The sequence below is a fragment of the Styela clava genome, chromosome 10, assembly GCF_964204865.1.
Source record: "Styela clava chromosome 10, kaStyClav1.hap1.2, whole genome shotgun sequence".
In the NCBI taxonomy this organism is placed as follows: domain Eukaryota; kingdom Metazoa; phylum Chordata; class Ascidiacea; order Stolidobranchia; family Styelidae; genus Styela; species Styela clava.
The window spans coordinates 5,924,432-5,949,368 of record NC_135259.1 but is presented as its reverse complement, the minus strand read 5'-3'; the positions used below and the strand labels follow the sequence as shown (position 1 = coordinate 5,949,368).

The 24,937-nt window shown below is 35.2% G+C and overlaps 2 protein-coding genes across 2 annotated transcripts; both read left to right on the top strand.

The window, feature by feature from the left end:
- Window positions 1-817: 817 nt before the first annotated feature.
- LOC120337699 (lactadherin-like) lies at window positions 818-4,237 on the top strand. The gene is made up of 5 exons (XM_039405573.2): window positions 818-1,121; window positions 1,387-1,422; window positions 2,519-2,692; window positions 3,278-3,456; window positions 3,589-4,237. The coding sequence occupies exons 1-5, from the start codon at window positions 857-859 to the stop codon at window positions 3,757-3,759; spliced, it is 825 nt and encodes a 274-aa protein (XP_039261507.2). The 5' UTR covers window positions 818-856; the 3' UTR covers window positions 3,760-4,237.
- A 1,846-nt stretch (window positions 4,238-6,083) lies between these two features.
- Window positions 6,084-8,800, top strand: LOC144411700 (lactadherin-like). Its single transcript, XM_078117462.1, has 5 exons — window positions 6,084-6,400; window positions 6,669-6,704; window positions 7,179-7,352; window positions 7,869-8,047; window positions 8,178-8,800. The coding sequence occupies exons 1-5, from the start codon at window positions 6,136-6,138 to the stop codon at window positions 8,346-8,348; spliced, it is 825 nt and encodes a 274-aa protein (XP_077973588.1). The 5' UTR covers window positions 6,084-6,135; the 3' UTR covers window positions 8,349-8,800.
- Window positions 8,801-24,937: the final 16,137 nt, after the last annotated feature.

Sequence of the window (24,937 nt, the reverse complement as noted above, 5' to 3'; positions counted from 1 at the left end):
TTATTTTGGCATACAATCCATTCTCTTAATCGTGACGTCTTCATTTCAAATGATGATAGAGCGAGAATAAGTTTGTCATTGATGGAATTAAAGTTAGTCAGTTCATCAGCTCCGTGACATTTACAGCATGTCTTTTTGTGGCAAATATGAGAAGATAAATGGTAGAACAGTGTTTTTTTTCTAATTATAAGATTTTTGATGAGACTTTTCTACAGCAAATTTTGATTCCTTGAATCCAATATATTCAAGACTGAATAATATTATGTAGAAATTTTTTTGTGTAAGAGCATTTCGATATTTTGAGGTACTAATACGAGTGAAGCATTGCGACAAAAGCCAGCGAATATTTATTTATCGCTAATATATCTTTATTCGACTAACTAACGCCAGAGTAAGGATTTATCTTATTTACAAACCTACAGCAGAAATCTCTCTCTCTGTTGAGGAATTCAGTATACTTCTGATAAGGGCAGTGGTTCATAATTTTCGATTCGAAACGAGGAGGAAAATTAATGCAGGGTGATTTCGACTCTCCAAATGGAGTGTCAAATAAATAAGTTGTGTTTACAGGAGCCAGTGTCCGTGCAAAAGGGGGTATTCGGCTTTACCTATAAGTTGAAAGATTATTGAAACTATAAGTAGTTTAAAAAATAATAATAATGAACTTTTTTGGGCTTTCACGTAAAGATTATTTTGACTTGGAAAAGGAAAAATATTGCCAAAAATTTGTTCTCTCTCAGTTTTACTTACTCCTACATTATACATTCAGCTAACTAAGAACTTACTTTTAGGGTTCCAACAATTGAAGGTACATCAATATTTTTACAGATTGACTATAATCTAGTTACTGCTAATCATGAGGTTATATAGCTCAATTGTATTAGCATTTGCATTTCTGTCAATTCGTGCGAAATGTCAAATACCAAACGTTTACGAATTTTGTTCTGCTTTGATGGAAGATAGAAGGCCTAATCATTCTCAACCCGGATGTAGGAAGGAATGTCAGGGAAGACCAGGAAAAAGAGGACCAATCGGTGAACAAGGCCCACCTGGATTAAAAGGAGATCAAGGAATTCAAGGAACATGCGATGACGTAGAAGAACGCCAGCGACTCTTCGAAGGTAATATCGAAATGTTTGTTTTCAATGCCACAATTTCGCTGATAATAGTAGTTACGGAGCCCATTCCAAAATAAATTATTGGTTTCGATTTCAATATCATCTAGTTTGCAATAAAAGATGTTGAGAGTGAAAAAGAAAATGTAATTAATAAATGATCTCTAATATTACTTAGATTTATTAAAATACTCTACGTGTGTATATACAAATATTCTTATTCGTATTTTGATCTTCCATATTTTTTAATACTTTCATTCTAATTTTACAGCGGAAATGAAGAAAAAATTTGATCTCATCCCCAAACGTGAGTAACTCCCTAAAAATACTTATTTTTGAATCTAATGGGGGAATAGTTTCATTTCTCTCAATTCCAATACCAATTTTCTTAGTCTAACCATACTAACATATATAATTCAATATATATCTTCGTTTGTTAAATTCATATTAGGTAAAAAATGGTTTAAAACGGAATCTTTTATAGTGAGACTGATTTCATTATGTAGTGCAGCGATTCTCAACTTTTTTTTGTCCCGGAACACCTACGCTTTTCATCTCGTCTCGCGGAACACCATGAAAAAAGGAGGTAACATTGGTAATAGAAAATTCGTTTATGAATTTACTTTATGCATCAACTCTAACAAGCGGCCTATCGCAGCATCTTTGGAAGCTTCCAGTTTTAAACTAACAAATTGAGAAGGGAGGCTTCTAAAAAATATGGTGAAATTAAAAATTTGCTGTAAACTTGACAAATAAAAAATGTCCCAACACTATTGAACGTTAAACGAAAACGCTATGATTTCCAGACTGGTACGAGGTTCGTCAGCCTGTTCAGTTAGCAAAGCCTGTCCACCAGTTGGAAGACAAATTTATGACCCAGAGTCGCCGAAGTACGACCGTGATCGCCATAGCGAGCAAATTAGTCGCAGTTTCGATTCCTGTCCCGCGGAACACTTCGAAGAAGTTAGCGGAACAGCGTGCTCCGCGGAACATAGTTTGAGAAAAGCTGATGTAGCGTATTATCTAGACTCATCAGCATTGCGTGTCATAATGTATTTATGCTCAACAAAATAAATGAGGTTATTGTGTAAAATAATGGGCGCTCCGGAAGAATTCGTACCAAGATGACGCACAACCTGAACAACCCCAACCTGTTACACATATTATGTTCAGGTTGTGCGCCATCTTGGTACGAATACTTCGGGAGCACCAAATAATGTACTCTATGCATAAACTACTGTTTGAAGATCCATATCCTTGAGAGGATCGCTGGACTTTTCTCTGTCAAAGGTTGATTAATCGTAATGTCGATAAAACCCGTAAAGTTCCCAACACTTGTTATTTTGTTTTGAAATATTTTGTACAATCACGAGTTTTTCTAATATATTCCTTTGTTTTTGCAGTGTCCTATTGCTCATTGGGAATGAAAAGTAATGAAATTCCTGATGAAATGATCACAGCATCTTCGTTTGTTGATCACCGATTTGCTCCACATTTTGCCAGATTGAACAGTAGAGTTGGACTTTCAACAAGCGCAACTTCGACGATAGAAGTTGCATCTTGGTGTCCGAAAACAAGTGCTCTCAATTAATTGATTTCTCAGACATGTTTATTCCATTTTTCTTGATTTTTTTAAAAAGAGCATGAAAATACACTAAAATATGATGTAATTAGCATATTTGGTAATGATTTATATTTCCGCATTTCATATATTGCACACAAATATACATTACGTATGGTTTTATAAACTAGCATTGACTTGTGGGTGCCAATTTGCTATGTGATCGTACTTGCTTAACGTAATCTGACCACTTTTGTATGCTTTTAATCTCATAAAGATATTCTCGTAGAATTCAGTTCCCAACCCTAAATAAAATTCTTGAGATCACATAATCAGTGAGACGCATACCGAAGTAGCATAGTGTTTTGTATGGTATGCATAACTTTAATTTTAGCATTTACTTCACCTCGACTTACATCGTTTTTGTAGAAAACATTTCGTTTTTTATGTATATGCAAAAATTTCATTCATAAACCATATACAAAGCTAATCAAGAATTATTTCTATCAAATTGATGCAATTAATGTGAATGTGAATAATTTCTAGATCCTGATTCGATTTATATATCGAATAAAATCAACATTTCAAATGTATTACACAGATAACGTAGGTGAATGGATACAAATAGATCTCGGGACTCCCAAATCCGTAGCTGGAGTAGTTATTCAAGGAAGGCCGAAAAATCAATGGGGAAATCAATGTTGGGTGAAGACATTCAAGATATCTTGCGGACATACTGTGGATGAATTGTCAACAATAATGGAAAATGGGTCTGAGAAGGTAAATAATAATTGGAATATTAATGATAACAGTTCTGACGGTTTGCTAGAATTAAAAATAATTGGAAAAGTTTGATTTGCAAAAATGATGTGTGTATTAAAAAGAAAGACATGATACAACTTTTTGTTGCAGATTTTCGTCGGAAACACAGACAAAGATAGTCCCGTGATCAAACTTTTCTCTACGTCAATGACCTGTCGATTTGTTCGTCTGTACCCGTTGACGTGGAACACGGTATCTCCATGGGTCAGAGCTTGTCTCAGAATGGAATTGATCAAAGGAGAATGTCATGATTTGTTTTAATCAAAAATATTTTCATTATGTTCACACAATTGTACAGTTTGATCTTTATCGCCATGGCGATCAGTTGAAACAAATAATGACTATATGAACTAATAAATCTCAGAAACTACATATATATATATATATTGTTCATAGCTACATAGACACATTGGTGGTATAGTCGCATGGATGTTTTGTTTTGAATAGGCAAAATTGTACGAGTTCAGAGTCCAATTAAAAAAGTCATTGACTAATGTAATTTGGAGAAGATTGTTGCAATATTTGCAATATTGCAAGACTTTTATACTTGAAGTCGACCGAAATGTCCACTCAATTCTTTTACTGTATATATATAGATATTCTATTCTTCTTCAGTAATCCTATTAACGACCGTTATACATCAAGTAATTGGCTCCGATTGTCTGCCAACAGCGACCAAAGTATAGGCATAAAAATATTCTCAAAATCTGCCATTCTATAATAAAAAGTTATTCTTTGAGTGTACACATGTACTGATACCGCTGGTGTAGGACAAGCGATATAAGGGGACAAGTGCGTGGCAGGTGAGACAATCAGGGCAAGAATGGAACACGTGGGGCAGTTGATACAAGACCTACGACTACGAGACACGTGGAACAAGTGGGGCACATTAGAACACGTGGGACAAGTAATAGCCTACAAGGGGTCAAGTGCTTGGCAGGTGAGAAAAGTAGTAGCCTACAAATAATACTAGTTGAAAACGTTGCACGAGCGATATAAGTAGGAAAAGTGGCACGAAAGCAGGATACATGGTAAAGTGATACAAATAGGACACGGGAGACAAGTGATACAAGAGCGACAAGTGTGGGACACGTGGAGCAAGTGTGTTTCAGGTGCAGAAAATGATACAAGTGTGGATGGGACAAACGATACAAACGGTTAAAAGTAATAGACAAAAGTGACAATTGATATAAGAGGAGCAAGCGTGAGACAATTGGGACAGGTCATATTTGAGACACGGATATATTTTATCTTTTAAAACAGTAATATTGTGATCTGTTTCAGTTTCTTGTGATCTGAGTAATCATTTATAGTTTATCTGCCACGCGCAACCGCCGTACCCCCTAAGTCAAAATACATTACTGATTAGCTAAAAATATGGCTAAACAATCCGTACGATACCACGTTAATTCATGATTCCTCATGTATTACTCTGCATTTAATGTAGTTTAATGGGTTATTATGTTGAGTGCGTGTGCACGTATTTTTTGTTATTTTATACTGCGTTAAACATGACGATACTTCAAGAAAGATATTAATGTTTCAAGATGAATTGAAATGATGTGTTTTTAGCATTCAATTCATTCTCGTTAGCGAAGCGTATTTATTGAAGAGGATGATAGAAAGAAAGTAACTTTGACATTGATGGCATAGGCGGCTATGAAAGAAGGCTATACACAGAAAACGAAGGCTTGTAGCTGTCGCGATAACTATTAATAAGGGAAGCTGCTCGAATGACCTATTTTAGTGAATTCTCACACTATTAATACAAAGGGGTTAAATATCATTCAAATTCATAGTTACAATGAGGCCGGAAACACGTCATCCAAATTGGTCGATACAAAAAAAAAGTTTACACAGCAAGCGCAGTCTTGTATAGCTGTCGAGATAACTATTAATCAGGGAAGCTGCTCGAATGACCTATTTTTCATTGAATTCACACAAAGGGGTTATTATTACAAAGGGGTTAAATATCATTCAAACCCATAGTTTCAATCCACATTCGCTACAATGGAATGAATATTGGTTAGTTTATTTGTTACTGGGCACTAGTCATGGCATTCATAGCATAAGTGTGTGGGATAAATATGAAAAAATAAAAGGTAGTGCGGAGTGTTTTGATATCTTAAATTCAATAGGTTCGAGATTGAATAATATTAGAACAACATTTTTTTTAATTTTTCATCGGCACTTTAGACACTACCGCAGAGAAATCGATTCGGTTTTAACGTACCTCAATGGCAGAAAATGCATGTACGAAGTTCAACGAATCCGGGATACTTTAAATTTAGACAGAAACAGCGTTTCATACTCTTCAATGAGAAGGTTAAATTGTAGCAAAGTGTTTTCGACCCTCTAAATGAGGTGTAAACTACAAAAGTTGTGTTTACTCGAGCCCGTGTATTGGAAAAAGGATGTATTCGGCTTTACTATATGTTCAAACTTTAAGTTCATTCAAACTGAAGATTATTTTGACTTAAAAAAGAAAAAAAAACTGCCAAGAAAATAGTTCTCCCTCAGTTTTACTTACGCGATAAGCCTACTTTAAGCAAACTGATAATTTACCTTTAGGTTTCTGACAATGGTAAGTACAATAATACTTATACAGATCGACTATATTTCTAGTTATTGCTAATCATGAGGTTTTATTGCTCAATTGTATTAGCATTTGCATTTCTGTCAATTCGTGTAAAATGTCAAATACCGAACGTTTACGAATTTTGTTCTGCTTTGATGAAAGACAGACCACCTAATCATTCTCAAACAGGATGTGGTAAGGAATGTCAGGGAAGACCAGGAAAAAGAGGACCAATTGGTGAACAAGGCCCACCTGGATTAAAAGGAGATCAAGGAATTCAAGGAACATGCGACGATGTAGAAGAACGCCAGAGACTCTTCGAAGGTAGTATCGAGGTGTTCATTTTCAATGCCACAATTACACTAATATCGGCAATGACGGAGCCTATTTCAAAATGAATTATTGGTCTCGTTTTCAATATCATTTAATTTGTAATAAAAGAATTTAAGAGTGAAAATAGAAATTAATTAATAAATGAGTTCTAATATTACTGAGATTTATTAAAATACTCTATGTGTGTATATACATATATATATTCTTATTCCTATATTGATCTTCCATACCTTTTAATACTTTCATTCTAAATTTACAGCGGAAATGAAGAAAAAAATTGATCTCATCCCCAAACGTGAGAAACTACCTACAAATACTATATTTGATTCTAACAAGGGAATTGTTCCATTTCTTTTGATTCTAATACTTGCACCAATTTCTTTAGTCTTACCATACTAACAATAATAATTCAATATATATCTTAGTTTGTTATATTCAAATAAGGTAAAATATGTTTTAAAATCTAAATAATGTTTTAGAATCATACTGTTTTCATTATGTAACGTATTATCGAGTCTCATCAGCATTGGGTATCATAAGAGATTTATGCTTAACAAAATGAATGAAATTATTGTGGAAAATTATGTACTCCATGCATAAATCAGTGTTTGGAGATCCCTGTGTTAAAAGATTGCTGGACTTTACTGTGTCAGAGGGTGGTTAATCGTAATGTGGATAAAACCCGTAGAGTTCTCAACATTTGCCTTCTCATTTTGGAATGTTTTATAGAATCAGGAGTTTTTCTAAAATATTTCCTTTGTTTTTGCAGTGTCCTATTGCTCATTGGGAATGAAAAGTAACGATATTCCTGACGAAAAGATCACAGCATCTTCGTTTGTTGATCACCGATTAGCTCCACATTTTGCGAGATTGGACAGTAGAGTTAGACTTTCAACAAGCTCAAAGGAAATGACAGAAGTTGGATCTTGGTGTCCGAAAACAAGTGCTTTCAATTGATTTCTTAGACATGCGTATTCCATTTGTTCTTCTGCTTTTAGATAGACCATGGAAATAGACTAAAATATGATGTAATTAGAATGTTTGGTGATGATTAATATTTCCGCATTCCACATACTTTCACGCAAATGTACATTATTTAGGGTTTCACAAAGCGAGCAATGACTCGTGGGTGCAAATTTGGTATCTGATCTCACTTTCTCACGTGATCTCAATTGCATAAAACATTCTCGTATTCAGACCCTAACCCTAAGTAAAATCCCTGAATTCTCATATCAAAGTAGCACCGTCTTTTGTCTCGTATAAATAACTTAAATATTAACATTTGCTTTATTTTTCTTACACCGTTCTTGGGTAAAATATCTCGTTTTCTCGTATATGCAACCAACCCACTCATATTCAGCCATGCACATACTTATAAAGAGATAGATTTCTCGATTTACATCCATATTCTGATTCTATAAATACGAAAAAAAAACAATATTTCGAAATTCTTACACAGATAACGTGGGTGAGTGGATACAAATAGATCTCGGAGCTACCAAATCAGTAGCTGGAGTAGTTATTCAGGGAAGACCAAAACATCAACGGGGAAATCAAAATTGGGTAAAAACATTCAAGATATCTTGCGGACCTGCTGTGAATGAATTGTCGACAATAATGGAAAATAGATCTGAGAAGGTGAAATAAATTTGAATATCAATATTAAAACTGTGACAGTTTGACAGAGTTGAAAATAATTCGAAAGCTTGATTTTCATAAATGATGTGTGTAATGATAAGAAGGGCATAATCACAACTTACTGTTGTAGATTTTCGTCGGAAACACAGACAAAGATACTCACGTGATCAATATTTTTCCTACGCCAATGATCTGTCGAATTGTTCGTCTGTACCCGTTGACATGGAACACTGTATCTCCGTGGTTCAGAGCTTGTCTCAGAATGGAATTGATCAAGGGAGAATGTCATGATTTGTTTTAATATAAAATATTAAAATTATGTTCACATAATCGTACAGTTTGAACTTTCTGCTTTTATTAAGTATCGCCATGGAAAACAGTTAAATCGACAAACGAGTGTTAAAAGTGACAATTGATACAAGTGGAGCAACCGTGAAATAAGTGGGGCAGCGATATATTTATATTTTAGTACGTTAGTATGAAATTATTGAAATATTGTGAAAATATTGTTAATTCATTCTTTCGTTATCACGTTATTTATGAAACACCCATGCATTACTCTGTATTTAATTTGATGTTTTCATGTAAGTACGTGTGCTGGTATTATTTCTCAAATTCAATCTACATTAAACATTGCGATACTTCAAGAAAGGTTAACAATTCATTTTTCGAGATGAATTAAGATTTATTCGTGTTTTCTGGCATTCAATTCATTCTTGTTAGCGAGGCGTATTTATTGAACAGAATGATAGAACGAAAGTAACTTTGACATTGATGGAATGAATATTTGTCAGTTCATTTGTTACTAGGCAGTAGTAGTCTTGACATTTAGAGCATAAGTATTTGCTTCAAATATAAAAAGGCAAAAGGTAGCGCAACGTTTTTTTTTTTCATTTCAAATTATACGATTTAAAAAAAAAATCCATTTCTTTCAAATTTAATAGATACAGAACTGAATAATATGAAAACAACATTTTTTTTTAATTTCTCGTCGGCACGGTAGACACTACTGCAGAGAAATCGATTTGCTTTTTGCGTACTTGAGGCTCATTGGCAGACCGAACAAGTGAACATTGTGAAAATGCATTTTGATATTTAAAGTTTAGCACGAAGTTTAACAAATCCGGGATACTCTCGACAGAAAGAGCATTTCATTTGCCGGAAGGTTATAGTAATATAGATAATTCTCATAAAGGGGTAACTTCTTTATAAAACAGTATAATTTAAAGTATTGTTACATTACAAAAGTGAAATTAAGGTATGAATAAAAATATAATTTCTTCATTTACATCCATATTCTAATTTGATTTATAACAGCAATGAAAACATTCCATAATTCTAACACAGAAAACGTAGGTGATACAAAAAGACCTTGGGGCGCCTAAATCAAAATTGGGTGAAGATAACCTGAAGACATGCTGTAGATGGAATGTCTACAATAAAGAAGGTTGCGAAGGTTGGTGACAAATAATTTCAAGTTAACTGTAAATGTGGAATTGACTGAAACTGAAGTATTCATATTCGGCGGAATGCCGCAAGTGTAAGATTGGAGGCTCGACATTGCAGTTACATTTTACAGATTTTTATTGGAAATGTTGACAAAGACAATCACGTAATCTACGTTTTTCTTTACCAGCTGTGACCGTCCGATTTGTTCGTACGTAGCCGTTAACAAGTAACATGGTATCTTCGTGGGTCAGAGCTTGTTTCAAAATAAAATTGATTAAGGGAGAAAATTTCATGAGTTGTTCTTATTTCGAATTATCAGCTTTATTTGGCAATGGTGTAATTTGTCATTAGATTTACAAAAAGGCATTGTAAAGTTCATTTTTTCGTGCTCACATCAATATCGCTATGGCGATAAGTAGTAGCAGGCATTTATAATCGACTCTGTTAATTACAGAGGTACCTGTTAATTCCATAAACTATGAATCGCTATGAATGTCTTCGATAAAACAGAAGAATAAACGCCAATATGTGGACACATCGTAAACCGACACATGGCGTTCAATTAAAGGGCTGTATTATTGTCTATTTTGGAGGTCAAAGGCGTTTTGATAGTCTTATTGTTTCAAGTTATGTCTGTATTAGCTATGTATATATTACAACTCTACATCCCCTAATTGTTAGTATGATAGATGGGGCCTGGATGGCTCATATAATCGAATTTGTCGAACACAAAATCTATTACGGAAATATTAGAATATTTTATATATATATATATATATATTTCATGACTCATCAGTAATCTTGTCAATAGTATGTACCAAGCAAGTAACTGGCTCAGATTAACAACTGCACTGCGTGATAAATAAATTAGCCAAAATGTATACTTTCGATCTTGGAGGTGTAATTGGGCAGACGTTTTGTGATTCACCCCACGACGACGAGGAGTCCCTGTAAAAACCGTAAAACTGTGGAGTGAAGTTGGTAACATGATATACATATACAGCTAAAACTATACATATTGCGCCAACTAAATATACATATATAGCCAATGCCATATGCATACATAGCTAATTAGTATAAAAGTACAGCCATTTTGGTGATGTACATACACAGCCAATATTACACATATATACACCCATACAGATATGCATATATAGCCATTCAAGTAATGCACATAGTCAATACTATATATATGTATAGTCACTCAATATACTTATAAAGTAATGTGGAAGTGACGCACATACAAAAGTCAATATCATATGCAGATAGAGCCAAATTAATACAGACACGGCCAATCGATTAATGTGCATACACAGCCAATGCAATATGCTCATATAGACTACGCAATATACTTAAACGGCCCCTCAAGTATTGTACACAATAAGACAATGTCATATGTATGTAAATCATAGTCAACTATATCAGCTTATGAAGGCATTTAATTTAATGTGTCATATCATGTCATATGCATACACTACCAATTTAATGTACAGTACATGTGAAGCCATTCATGTAATGTACATATACAACCAATGTCATATGTACTGATGATCAACTAAATATACATATTCAGCCATTTAAGTGATGTACAAACACCGCCGATTCATTTCATATTCACACACTTACTGTATATTATTTACCTATGCGTTAAATCTACGAGTCGCAATCTTGGAAGTCATGTTGATATCATGAGTGCGTAAAAATGACTCTCATGACTCCCTAAAACGGTTTTCGATGGAAGTTACTTACAATAATTGTAAAGTACATATAATAAATTTTTTTGATATCAGCACCAGTTGTTGGCAAGTCTCTACATGTTATTTGTGCGTATCGATGCGTACAATATCATCCGTTCGTGGTGCCCAAAAACACATACAATGGGTCGCAATCTATGATGCAATAAGATAAAGTAGTCCGGCGGATAAGGGTACTTTTTGGCCCAAGTTTGATTTCAGACATAAAGTTTTTCTTATTTGTGATTATTCATCTTGGGGTCATTGCCCATCATTTCTACATGGGTGTGGAGTTTGCAGCTTTGAGCAATTTTTTTACGGCTCGATATTTGTATTAGTGTTTATCGTCAAACCTGTGCATTATAATGACGCACGACCTTAACCATAACCTGTTACAATACTATGTTCAGGTTGTGCGCAATCTTGGTGCACAAACTAAACAAGCACCAAATTTACTAGGAAATAAAATCAATAACTTTTGGGTATTTATTGAGATATTTGTATTAGTGTTTTTCATCAAACATGTGCATCATAATGACGCACAACCTCAACCATAACCTGTTACAATACTATGTTCAGGTTGTGCGCAATCTTGGTGCACAAACTACGCAAGCACCAAATTTACTAGAAAATAAAATCAATAACTTTTAGGTATTCGTTGAGCCCAGCTTTGGGTCGCGACCCATATACAGTATATCGAAATACTATCGAAACATACCCGTAAAATGAAGAGTACTATTGCAAAATACCCGTTTTTGTTGCAATCAACAATACAAGCCTGCTAATGCAGTCGCCAGTGGAGAACAGTCAATTATTTGTTAGCGAGAATTGTTATGCAGCGGGGGGATCACGACGACGCAGTGAAAGATAATGATATAACGAGAACAAGAATGAGAAAATTGCTACATTTTATAGTATATCCCTGGGAAAGAATGTAGTTCATTCTTATGTTCCATGCCAATGCTTTTCAAACCACCAAAGACTCTCAACACTTTTGCTTCTTCTCTTGTATAAAAATACATTGTTATTATATATTCGCATTTCCATCTGTTTGATCGTGCTCCAAGATAACCGATCAGCGGCCTCCAAGGAGGACGGGGTCCCCTTTTAAGAAACCCTGTCATAAACTAAAAAGAGGCGACCGTGCTTCTCTTGCCTGTTGTCATGCTGTCCCTGGAATTCAGCTTCAAATTCAACAAAAATTTCACGTAAACGGATTTTTAAATTTTATGATTTTATTAATATTCTCAACAATGAATGATATCAAGTTACCAAGTTATTCCAACAACATGATCATGTTTTGCAATTTACAACCAATATTTTGTATGTAATTTTGTTTGACGGAGCCCCAAGAGCTCTAACTACATATACGGGTGGTAAAATACCAAGTTATTCCAACAACATGATCATGTTTTGCAATTTACAACCAATATTTTGTATGTAATTTTGTTTGACAGAGCCCCCAGAACTCCAACAGTAAAGGAATAGTGCAATGGGGAAAGACATATAAGGCGTAACTTTCAGTAGTATGCAATCAAATAATTGTAGAATATATATTTAAAAACATTTCGTCACGCCAACTGCAGTCCGATACTTTTTGTCTCTGGCTGAGCTTAGATACCGATTTGACACATGTAAACTAGTAAGACTGTAAGAGGCACGCGATGGAGCAGATACTAAGAGTATTCATTCCCCAGCTGTCATTTGAGTGGGTACTGCTGTTTTTATTGCAGATGTTACTGATCTTTTTGTATTAAAGATTTACTGGCATCACCGATTTAAGGATGTTGGAAACCAACACGCAATATTACAAAACTTACTTTCAACACGCGATTTGAATGAATGAAAAATCTGAAAACTAGTATTCTTTAGAACAGCATACAAATTCTATGGAATGAAATCATACACAAAGGCTCGTCAAAAACCTATAGCTCAATAACCAAGTGGAATTTGATGCATGTGCGCAAAAATGTGCGCGTTACTACGTACAACCGAAGCACGCAGATAAATGTGTGTGACGTTTGACTCAACTATGTTGGCATAACAGGTGCACATCTCGGTTTCGCATACGCATACCTTCTATCTCCACAAGGATATACTAATTTTGCCAAAGTCAATGCAGCACTGAAAGGTTGCGGTTCTTCAAAAAAAAAAACACGTTACACATCTTTAGATACTAGTGGATGGTTTTACATGGCCTTGTTCGGAGTGAAAGACGAGGTCAAATTTTCAATCCAATTCAACTAATAAAATATTTCCCAAGTCCCTAAGCTTAAACTAGGAAAACGAAATGCTCGCGGCAACGCAAATGTAGTGGCAAGAGCGCAATAGAAAGTGGCTAGAGGCTGTCGATGGATCTTGGCTTGTATTAGTGAAATAAACTACCATTTATTCTACTAAAATTGAATTTCTGACATTGTAAGGAGATTCAATGTTACTATGTATGCAAAACTAAACCATGTAGTTATGAAATAATTGTTTTTACCAAAAAGGCGCTCCTGAAGTATTCTTACCAAGATGGCGCACAACCTGAACATTGTATGTTTACCAGGTTAGGGTTCAGGATGTGCGTCATCTTGGACCGAATACTTTAAATCCACTTAAAAAAAAATTGCTCAACATTATATACTCCACACCCACCTGGGTATCATTATATATGTCATATACATTATATCTAAACAATAAAAAAAACTTAATGTCCCAAAACAATGTTAAGGCCCGATTCTGCCGGACTAAAGCCCCACGACATATAATTGTGATAACATGAAGAATGTTTTGCTGTCAACGACGACATTGAACATTTTTTTTCAGTAAACTTTTCACGACCATTGTCAATAAACTGTCGACAAACTAACCAAATTAACGTTCGGTACAAACTTTCACTACTCACGTTACGTTTGATTAATCAATAAAGCATCGCCAGATTACTTTTGTGGGATGAGGCCACGTTCATTGACGAATTGGGGTAGTGTTCTTACGCTTACAGAAACTCCAACAAGGTTATTGATTGAAATATGAAAAACGACTTGCAACTAGCTTAAAGCGGATGTAATAAAATGCTAGATATGAACATCAATCGACGATAAGCCTTTACAATACATGTTGCTTGCTCATAATATGACATGAAGATGACGGTGCATGTGATTAAGAAAGGAATTGAATTAGGAAATTAATGCAATCTATCAGTTTGTTATATAAAAAACTATTCAAATGTAATTTATTATGCAAAGACCATTGTAACAGAAAAATGTGGAAATACCATTAACATGAGTATAACACGGTAGTGATGCTAAAATAGGATTTATAGACAACAATCCAATAATAAAAATGGAAGTTTGAATGTCGTAAAGCAGTGGTTCTCAAATTTTTGTGTTAAGACTTAGGACGGCCTTTGTAAAATCTCTTTGGACATGCGACGCACCGATGAAAAAATATTTAAAAAAATGATAGAGACCAAAATCAAGTTTGGTTAGCTTTATGGGACGTGAGGACTATAGATGAGCAATGTTACGATTTTATATGATTTAAAAGAATAAATCATTCCACCATGCTAGTTCGTCTATTTTTCATTAATAAACTCAGTGGTAAGCTCAGGCCTAATACGCAACCTTGATGTCAATATATTTTAGCATTGATTATCCATATTTATGGTAATCAGGGTCGGACCAATTTGGGATATTTTTTATTCAATTTAAGTGATTTCTCATCCAATGCAAAATTAGTATCTGGTTTGCCCTCACTCAAACTATTGCCTAAAATGAAGCATATATTTTTTAAATATAATACTCACTGTTCACTCTCAATTTTCGATTTTTCACGTCCAAAAAAATAATGTGTGCGAGGAATATAATGATTCCGTAGATGCGCTCTGAGATCAAAACGTGTGAAATTGGTTAAATTAGGCAAACTTTAATTTGATGTGTTTGTGGAAAGTTATTGTCAATAGCCAATAGAGGAAGGTGGACCACGGTAAGACATGGGGACCGGTAAAAAATCAGCTCTCGCACTCATACTATATCCATAATCAGTCATTCGTTTCAAAGTTTGACTCCGCCTTTCGGTGAGTTACTACGTCCCCGCAAACGGGCAACAGCCGTGCAGAGTGGCGCAAGATATGAGATGAAATTGGGTTTAGGGTGCCGAAACTAAAATTTCGCCATTTCCGTCTACCCTTTTTCCCTTTACTTTTTACGACAGGACAAACGACTGTCTGGCATATTTTAGCTTTATTCCACTTTGAAATATTAATAACGTTTGGCGAGTAGATGTACCTTCCTAATCTTGACATGTGGCAGCCAAAATATTTGGCGTTTATGGGGAACAACGTACGGGGTTCAATGCGACATGCTCCACTGCGCACAATTCATCAAGGCATTATCCATTGAGTGCATGGAGGCCTATAAATTCGTTTTGTTTTGTGTTATATTAGATTTTCTTTCGGCCCATGGCACAATTTGGAATATATTCTAGATTCAAAATGATTTTTTCACGGAGTATTCAAAAGAAATATGTTTTTGGTCGATATTGGACATTTTACTACTTAATATATAAATGTATACCTATTGTATAGTCATCATGTACTATGCACACTAGTAGTTTTATGTCTTATTGTGCGCAATCAACATGTAAGTAAAGCCTTACCCTGTATTCTAATGCTGTATCGACCACTAGTCGCTTCGGAGTTTTTTACGCCCTTTAACGTGCTAATTATATGAACGATCCGTAATGTAAATATAATTCGTAGATGCAACCGCATATACATAAATTGTATTTTTATAAAATTACCTGGCAGTAGCCTACTTGTACATTTGCTTGTACGCCTCAATGTCTGTGTTTGTATATAGATTTGGCTATATATGCATATGACTTGGCAGTATATGTATATTTGGTTGGCTGTATATGTATATGAGTTGGCGGTATATGCATATTCTTGGCAGTATATTATGGCACGTTACCTACCCTCGAAAAATCCATCCTATTATACACAAACACAGTGTTAGATGCTTCTTGACCTATTCACATAATTTTTTATTGAATTTGAAATAAACAAGTCTTTCAATTGTTCTCATTGATTGAAATTATCTTATTTAATAAAGTAAATAACATCACTAATCTTATACCACTGAACACATCGCCATATTACCAGCTTTACAAGAGTAATTCACTTAAACTCAACTTGAAATAATCTGTCGCCCGCGCTATAATTTTAACGAATTTAAATATTAAACACCCGGTATACGTTCATATGGATTCGATAGGCTATGTATGTATAACATCCGAATGGGTATGTATGCATATTTGGTTGACATTACATGCATAAAGGTTAGTTGCAAAGTATATTTTGGCTGTATATTCATATCACATCAACGGCCCCACTCAATCAGTAAAGTCATCTTCCGTTAGGTAAGGTGAGTAAAAAAACTTAACCTGAAAAATATTTATTTTAACCTAGCCTAAAATATTCAGAATTGAAAGAAATTATCAAAAATGATCTGGGGAAATAGAGAGACAGGACCCAATTACGAACTGCAGAAAGAAACGCTAAGGTACGAGACAAACAAAAAAATAAAATAATCATGGATTTGCATTTGACAAAACGACTATTCTACAGGGTAAACATACAGTTTGTATATATCGCATATGATATGAATGAATTCAACAAGATTCTATAATACTGCATCCACATAGTGCAATATCTACGCAACGGCTATATACATTCTTCACGGTACGCTCTATGCAACAATATATTATAAACAAAAACTCTCATCGAACGTGATTTCCTTGCTGTCTCAGAAATCTAATCAATTTTCTTCTGGGCGTCTCTTAAAACCTATACAAGAAAGGTATTTCGATTTTCAAAGCTTGGTATTGGAAGATACAGCATGAGGACATTTGTTTCAGTAGGCATTATATATCTTGCCAATTGTTTGGTGTTGGCTTGGTGCCACAGTTGTGAACTTCCAAATTTAGAACAGGAGTTTGATTTCACGATATTTACTGGGAAATGGTATGAAAATATTCATTCAGAAGAAGAAATCTACAAAGTAGTGAGTTGTGAAACAATCAATTTACGTAGTAAAAAAGATGGCGCCTTTTCTTTCAATTTGGAATTTCAGCAAGATGCTAAAAATGGACACAAAAGTATGGGTTCTAGTAAAATAGTCTTCGATCGGATCGGACCATCTACGTTTAGTGCCGAGAAAATACTTGGTGTGAACGAACTTGAAAATTCTGTGCTGCAGGGTGTTCACGGAGCTGCGGTCAAAAAAATTGAATCGGAGATGGATGCATTTAAATATTTGCCATTTGTTGGTATTGCTGAAGGAAATTCGTATGTTATGAAGTTGCGATGTGACCTGTTTGGAAATAAGACAATTTATGTAGTGACGCCTGATCCAGTTCCCAGTCCAGAAACAATTTTGAAAATTCATAACAAACTAATCGAAGTTGGAGGTGAATGGGAAAAAGTGAAACTCGTTTTAGCGAAGTGTTCTACGTAATCAGCAATACTAAAATGCATATTCAAGAGTTTTTCATGATAAACTTAATAGATGAATATAGTCAACCTTCGTGTCTTTTTAACTTTTCAGAGACCAAAAGATCCTCATGTTAAGGTAATCTCGAAACAATTGTCGTGTCGTATCAATTCAATTTTTTCCAGCAAATACCATTCGATCTAAGGCTAAGCCAATGGCAAAGCGGCTATTATTAATATAATTTATTACTAGCTGTAAATTATATGTGATCAAGTTGGTGAGCGAGCTAATAAAACTTCAGCAATATATCTTTAAAACACACTCCTCGAAAAAAAATTTTTGCAAAAAAATTTCAAAAATTTCTAAAAAAAAATTGGACTTTGAGATATTCTGTGTACAGTAGAGGGTTAATAATTAATTCCTAATTAATTAATTTTTTCTTCAACGTTTTCGTCAAGTTTTTCCTAACATAACAATACCGAAACGACTATTATAGCATAAATGGTTATTACTCTGAAATTCACAATTGTATTTACAGTGTTATCAAGTTCAAGGTCCAATTACCGATTTTGATGACGTCACAGCTCTTATTATTACTGCACAGACCACCCCCAATGCAAAAAAAATTAAATTTTTTCGACGGAAATGCGCGTAGAACGACGTAAACAATCCCGTACGCCCATTTACGCGTTAAAATTCCCATTAATTTTACGTTTTTTTTACATACAAAAAATCTCCATACCTCTGCCAACTATGGAGCAGTCGAAATCATATTTATCAGAGCGACACAGCGCCAGGGATGGTCAGGGATAGTTAGTATGACTGAAAATACATGCTAAAACAATAATAAGTCGTTATAAAGGAGTATTTCCTGTCTGAGCTGAGTCGACATTTTCAGACGTCTGACAGACCGGCAGTCTATGAAATAATTATGCAAGTTCAGAATATCTTTCAATATGACCTGACGTCAAGTTTCCTCTCAATATTCACTTCAATTTATGCTATTTTATACTATTTATTAATTATCAATCTTAATACAGCCAAATACTTCAAACACTCCAAAGAAACGGAAAGCATACAATAACAAGACGGTAGGCGCCCAGTTGGATCTCCGCCATTGCTTGAGGCCCGCATCATTTCAGTTCACTAACGCAGCGTTTCCCAACCTTTTTTGGTCGCGGACTATTTTATCACCGGCGATAACCTTTGCGGACTCAAGGTGCGTTTACTGCAACCGTAACACAACAGAATTTTAACGGCACAATATTCAATCCATGACAACGACGAGAATTTAAAATGTCTTTCTATTTTATTTTAATTGTGTTCATGGTAACTCGCGGTTGAGTCAACGGGTTAGGATAAGATGAAAGCATTACTTCTTTAAAATGCCACGGCAATCTGCGAACATAATAATGTGAGAATATATTGCCCGAATATATTTAGTTTTGAAACTAATTTTTTTACGATCTTGCGAATTTGTTATCGCTGTTAGAAATATCCTACTATCTGCTATAAATTTCCAGAAAGTACAACTTGATTTAGTACTTATTAAGAATATATTTAAAGTATATTAGTAAATCAAAAATACATATTCATCGCCTGGCTTTATTATTAATTTTATGTGTTTTTTTTAATCTGCGGTTTGTCTGGACGAAATAAAAGCAATACTACTCAGAAAATATCATGACAATCCATGGACATAAAAATGCGTGGCAAATTGCCCCATTATATCTTGTTTTAATTTTTATTTTCGTGAATTCGACAAATCTGAGCTGTTCGTACAACACCTACGGCGGGTACAGTACTAACCAATGTGGAGGTAGTAAAGCAAATAATCCTAAGCGAAAAAACTTATGGTGTTCCCCGTTTTTTTAGTATTTTGTGTTGCCGCTTTTCAATTTAGAAAATTTGGGTTGCCACAATTGACAACTACCAGAAAAAAAAATTATTCCTGGTTGTTTGAACTCGCGAAAAACACCATCTATCGACACGTGTGTAGACTCGTGTTTTCGTCGGAAATCCGCAAGTGAGTCCCATCGTTTATTGAGCGACGCGCAAGTGACCTGTCCCGTCACCTGTTACCATATTTTCGAAAAGTAAATTGCTATTCTAATAGTTGAATATTCGAATATATGCCCATCTCTACTCAGTAACCAGTAATTATCAACTCGATTAATGTTATGTGAATAAACTTGCTTTATATTTTTATGTGAATTCTAACGTAAATCGTAACTTGGCTGATAGTTAAGTTTCGCAAAAACGTTCGCGGCCCGCAGTGAATTTCTGTCTGGCTCGTTGCGGACTAATTCAAATGCTCTGCGGACTCATTTGAGACCGCGGACTCGGGTTGGGAAACACTGCACTAACGGATAATAGGAGACACTACTAACACACCAGTTCATTTTGAACGCTGCGCGGTTCGCTGAGTTCATTTCAAACGCTGCGCGTTTCGTAGTCTTACTCGCGTGACTGGTATGTTGTGGTTAAAAATTAAAAAATAATCTTCACTAAAATCCCTAAGGATCCTCCAGTTTAAAGAGTATCGAGACCAAATATAACTTATTCGAAAGAGTATTTTGCTATGCGGAAGGTAGCGTTCTTGGAATTTTAATTTTCGACTTGGTTGGCGAGAAAACGGTGATAAATTGTGGAAAAAATTGAAGTTTCATAACGATCGGCACGTTTTTTGTTGTTACTTGGAAACGAAACCCATATCCAGACTTTCCATAAAACGCACAATACTAGGGTGGCTGTATAACCCATGTAAAAAATTTCATTCAGATTGGTCCAGCCGTTAAGACGCTACATCTAAACAGACAGACATATACACAGACAGACAGAACGACTGATAATAAGGGTCTCCTATAGATCGGAGATCCAAAAATTACAATACCAGGCAGCACAATGCAAGAAAAACCATATACACAATGAAAACACTGACGGCCACTAAAATCAAAGACACTCTTAATAGAAGCCAAACTAGCTACTACAATTTGCAATTCAGGCTGAAAATAACTTATGACAGGCAATTTAAAAGACCATAAACAACTCTATATGTGCACAACATTTGTATAGTACTGATGATAGATAATTCCATGGAAACAACCAAAAATACAACACTGAATGAACTGCAATGACACTGCACGCAAACAGCAACATGGTCCCAATGTCAGCTCACTGTCCAGCACAAAAACATCCAACTAATCCCAATCCAACAGTCACAAAACCACAAACAAACATCACCGATAACCCACCGGTGACCAGAGGCACTCAGACAGACACGAAACACCAAAATCCAACCGAAAACAACCACACTCAGACAACTGCACCCTGCCAACCCACAGCACACGCCAACAGGCCACACCCAAAATAGCAGATCGACAGTGCTACAGCGCCCCAGTGTCCCCAATGCCAAAATACCAAATATGGAAACAATATCACATGACAAAATTTAACAGATAAAACAAGGGCCGTCACATCTGCTATAATAATTGTTTTATGATTGTTTTTGGATGTCAGGGAAGTTTGCATGATTGCACTCTTTAAATCGCTGCTCGAAAAATATTTTCGCCGAACAGAATTGATTTGATCTAAACTACCTAAAAACTCTTATTTTCTGTTTTAAACTCATGCACGAATCTCGCCCGACGTACAACGATGTCGAAGTAATACACTCAAAACGTAATTTAATGTACACTGGCATCAGAGAACACTTCATATTCAAAAATCCCTACAATTGTTAGCTCGATTCGAATCACAGATTGACAGTTACTCAGATGCAATTTATTACAGGTCGATGAACATCATTTGATACAAATTTGTCACAATCTGCGATAAACATAGACTTTTGACATCTTTGAATTTCCTGTTTCCCGGCATTGTACCGAGTTTCTTGCACTTCAATTTTGGCAATCATTCCGGCTTCCACTAGTTTGTCTATTTCGTTTTCAAGCAAATCTCTGTACTTAATTGCATGGGGAGTTGCCCGACAATTGAAAATTGCCACGCCTCCTTGTCTTAAAGTGTGACTGATTGGCTGATATAAAGATGTATACAAAAAGTTTTGAAAAACATTTGTTAAAGTATGACATGGGCAAATTGGGGCTGAATAATTACTTTTAAGATTTATGCATCTGTTCTATCTTCCAGATTCAAACAGAATGTGTCACAGAGAATGTATTAGAGAGCCTCTTTGTGAAAATTGCTTTGTTTTTACCTCATGTGATCAATTCATATTATGATACATATCAATTTGATAAAAAACAAATCGTATCATAGATAAAAAATGGTTGGAATTGATTTATCTGGATAAACCACACTTTCTATGTGATACCTATTGAAACACAATATGACAATTAAGAAATCAAGATCGCACAAGCTACTGGAATATTTTATATTCTATTCTATGTCTAACAAAAAATGTCATATAAAATGTATGCCACAATCGAATCTGAACCAATTGTTTCTTATCCAATGGACAGTATATATCTTTAGTCATATATACGATGAAATTATGTAATATATTTGATGAACATATGTATATATATCAGAATCTATAGACAATTTTGACTACCTGTATAAAATGTTCCCCTTTGCTATTTCCACCATCGCACAATTGATTTATATTGCGTCCACAATTCCTTTGTAACCGAGTTTTTTCAAAACCTCACCGCACTTTCCTGTACCTGTGCAGTGCACCATATTGAATGGGTACAAAAATTCAAATTGTTCTACTATCTACAACTATTTATATGTATATATATATATATGATATGTTGTTCCGGCGAAATTCATGCTCGAGATAAATCTATATCATTGCATGGAGCAAGTAAACATAAACGTCAGAAATTTTTTCGGCTTTTGAATTTAAAAACTGACTGGCATTGCACAACAGCAGTATTGTACATTGTAAAATTGTTCAGGCTTCGTCACGACTTATGTGATGGAGACAGGCCTGTATAATCGGACTCGAGAGTGTAATTTGGATTTCGATCTTGCAACCTGGCGGAAATATTGGACCCATCCAAGCTCTGTTTGGCAACCTTTTGTCGCTCGCGGGCCAAAATTAAAGGTTGCAAGTCATTGGCAGGCCGCACATATTTTTAGAAAGTTAAAAACCGAACGGATGACCGATGAATCACATTTTTTCACACAGATCAGAGGTTAAATTTTAAGCAGCGCGCGAAGACTGACCATTTGAATATTTTTAGCGCCATTAAACCATTTGCACTTAGCATCAACTTTTCTGCGTTTTGTTGCCATTTGTCTAAATTATAATCAAATTATAGGCTCATTAAGCGAGTAATTGTGAATTATATACTTGTAACTAGGGGTGCCACTTTTAGATTTACGAATCGGATCGATTCGAATCGCATCTTTTCCGAATCGATTCGAATCAGATTTACGCGATTCGGAAAAAAAAGAGCGATTCACCGGAAAAAAATATTGAACGTTTGTTAAATCGTTGTTTTCGGCGGCTTTAAATCTGCCGAATGCGTTTATGCGGCACTCCAAATAACACCAAAAAACGGGACCGAAAAAATAAACATTGAACGTTTGATAATCTTTGTTTTCGGCAGCGTTAAAACTGCCGAATGCGTTTATGCGGCACTCCAAATAAAACCAAATTACGGGACGGAAATAAATGAAAATGAATTTTTCGTGATTGCCTTTTTACTTATCTGCCGTCATTTGTTTCAAGATCGACAACACACTCTTTCACGCATCACTGAGATGATGCGTGGCGTAATTTCCACCAAACTGCTAGTTCAGTTTTCCACTGAATAGCCTAAGTTTCTATTATGCGCGAATTTGAATGAATCGTATACCTGAAAATTCGTGACAATTTTGATGGAAATTTTCAACAGCACACCTGCGCTGCGACTAAGTTATTGTACGCCCTGACATGATTGGATAAAGAATCAGTTACCGACCTCTAGATAATATTTCATTTATATTGAAATTTAATTTGAACTTCGTTCTGAGTGAAATATTTTGTGTACATTTGAAGAGAACTATTACTGAGTGAGTTCATCGGCCGGCAGTGTTAATTGACAATCATGTTTTCTTGATTTTGTTAGCGCGATACAAGCGGAAATGAAACATTTCGGATTATTTCTAGCAAATGTCATAACGGTCAAGTGGGCGTAAATAATACTTGAGGAATGCCAACTTGTGCACTGTTTTACATCAACACGTGCCAGATTTCATACCAGACCAAGCATACTGTGCGAATGTCATCTTACTTTAGCCCCAGCGACCATGTTTGATCGAGATATCTCTCGTCAGCGCGGCGTCCATTATGCACATTTGGACTTTCTGAATTACGAAATTAAACGTAGTCCACGATAATAATGAAGCCCGAGTTAGCCAATAACGCTGTTAGCCACAAATAATATTGCCTCTAATATTTATGGAAATTTTTGTTAGCAATCGTAGTCGGTTAAAAGATTGATTTTCTTAATTAATTCAATTATTATTGGCAATCATTTCCCTTTTATAGTAATTCAGATGCAATTAGAATGTTTTGTCGTATTACTCTATGCTGCTTGCATAAATATAAAATATTGTACTAAAATTTTGAAGATAAAGAATCGGTAATAAGGCTGGCCTTAATTCAATATAACAAGAAGTAAGATACCACAGTCACATATACTAGTGTGGGACTAGGGAAAGCAGTGCTGTTACTGTGTTTATGACATAACAGTACAACTGTTCCCTGCTTATTTTCTCATATGAATTCCATCAAATTGCCTCAGTCCTCTGATACAGGTATAACACCAGTGGCGGCGCGTGGTCATTTTGACAACCGGGGCAAGCTACTGCGGGACCAAGTCACCCCCATCTACGGGGACAGGATGAGCGCTGTAAGTTCTCCCATCATTTTATGAGTATAAAAACCATTCCATCGGTAACAACCAATCGGCAAAAGCGACAATTTTTAACGATAAGAAAGTGTCTTTAAAACCGGTCCAAGTCAAGGGATTAATAAATATAGACATAGTTTATTTTGAAACCTCTTTCAAAAGGAAAGGCAATATTTACCCAGATAAATACAATGACATATTAACAGAAACTTCGGGAAAGCAGACAAAACCTAAAATAAGGTTTAAAACGTTACTATGAGGAAAGGAAAGCTAATGCAAGGATAAGGACATGCGTCGCTCACTCATAGATATATATGCTGCTAGACTTCTACTGCTTGAACATATATGCAACACGCCGCGGTTTCT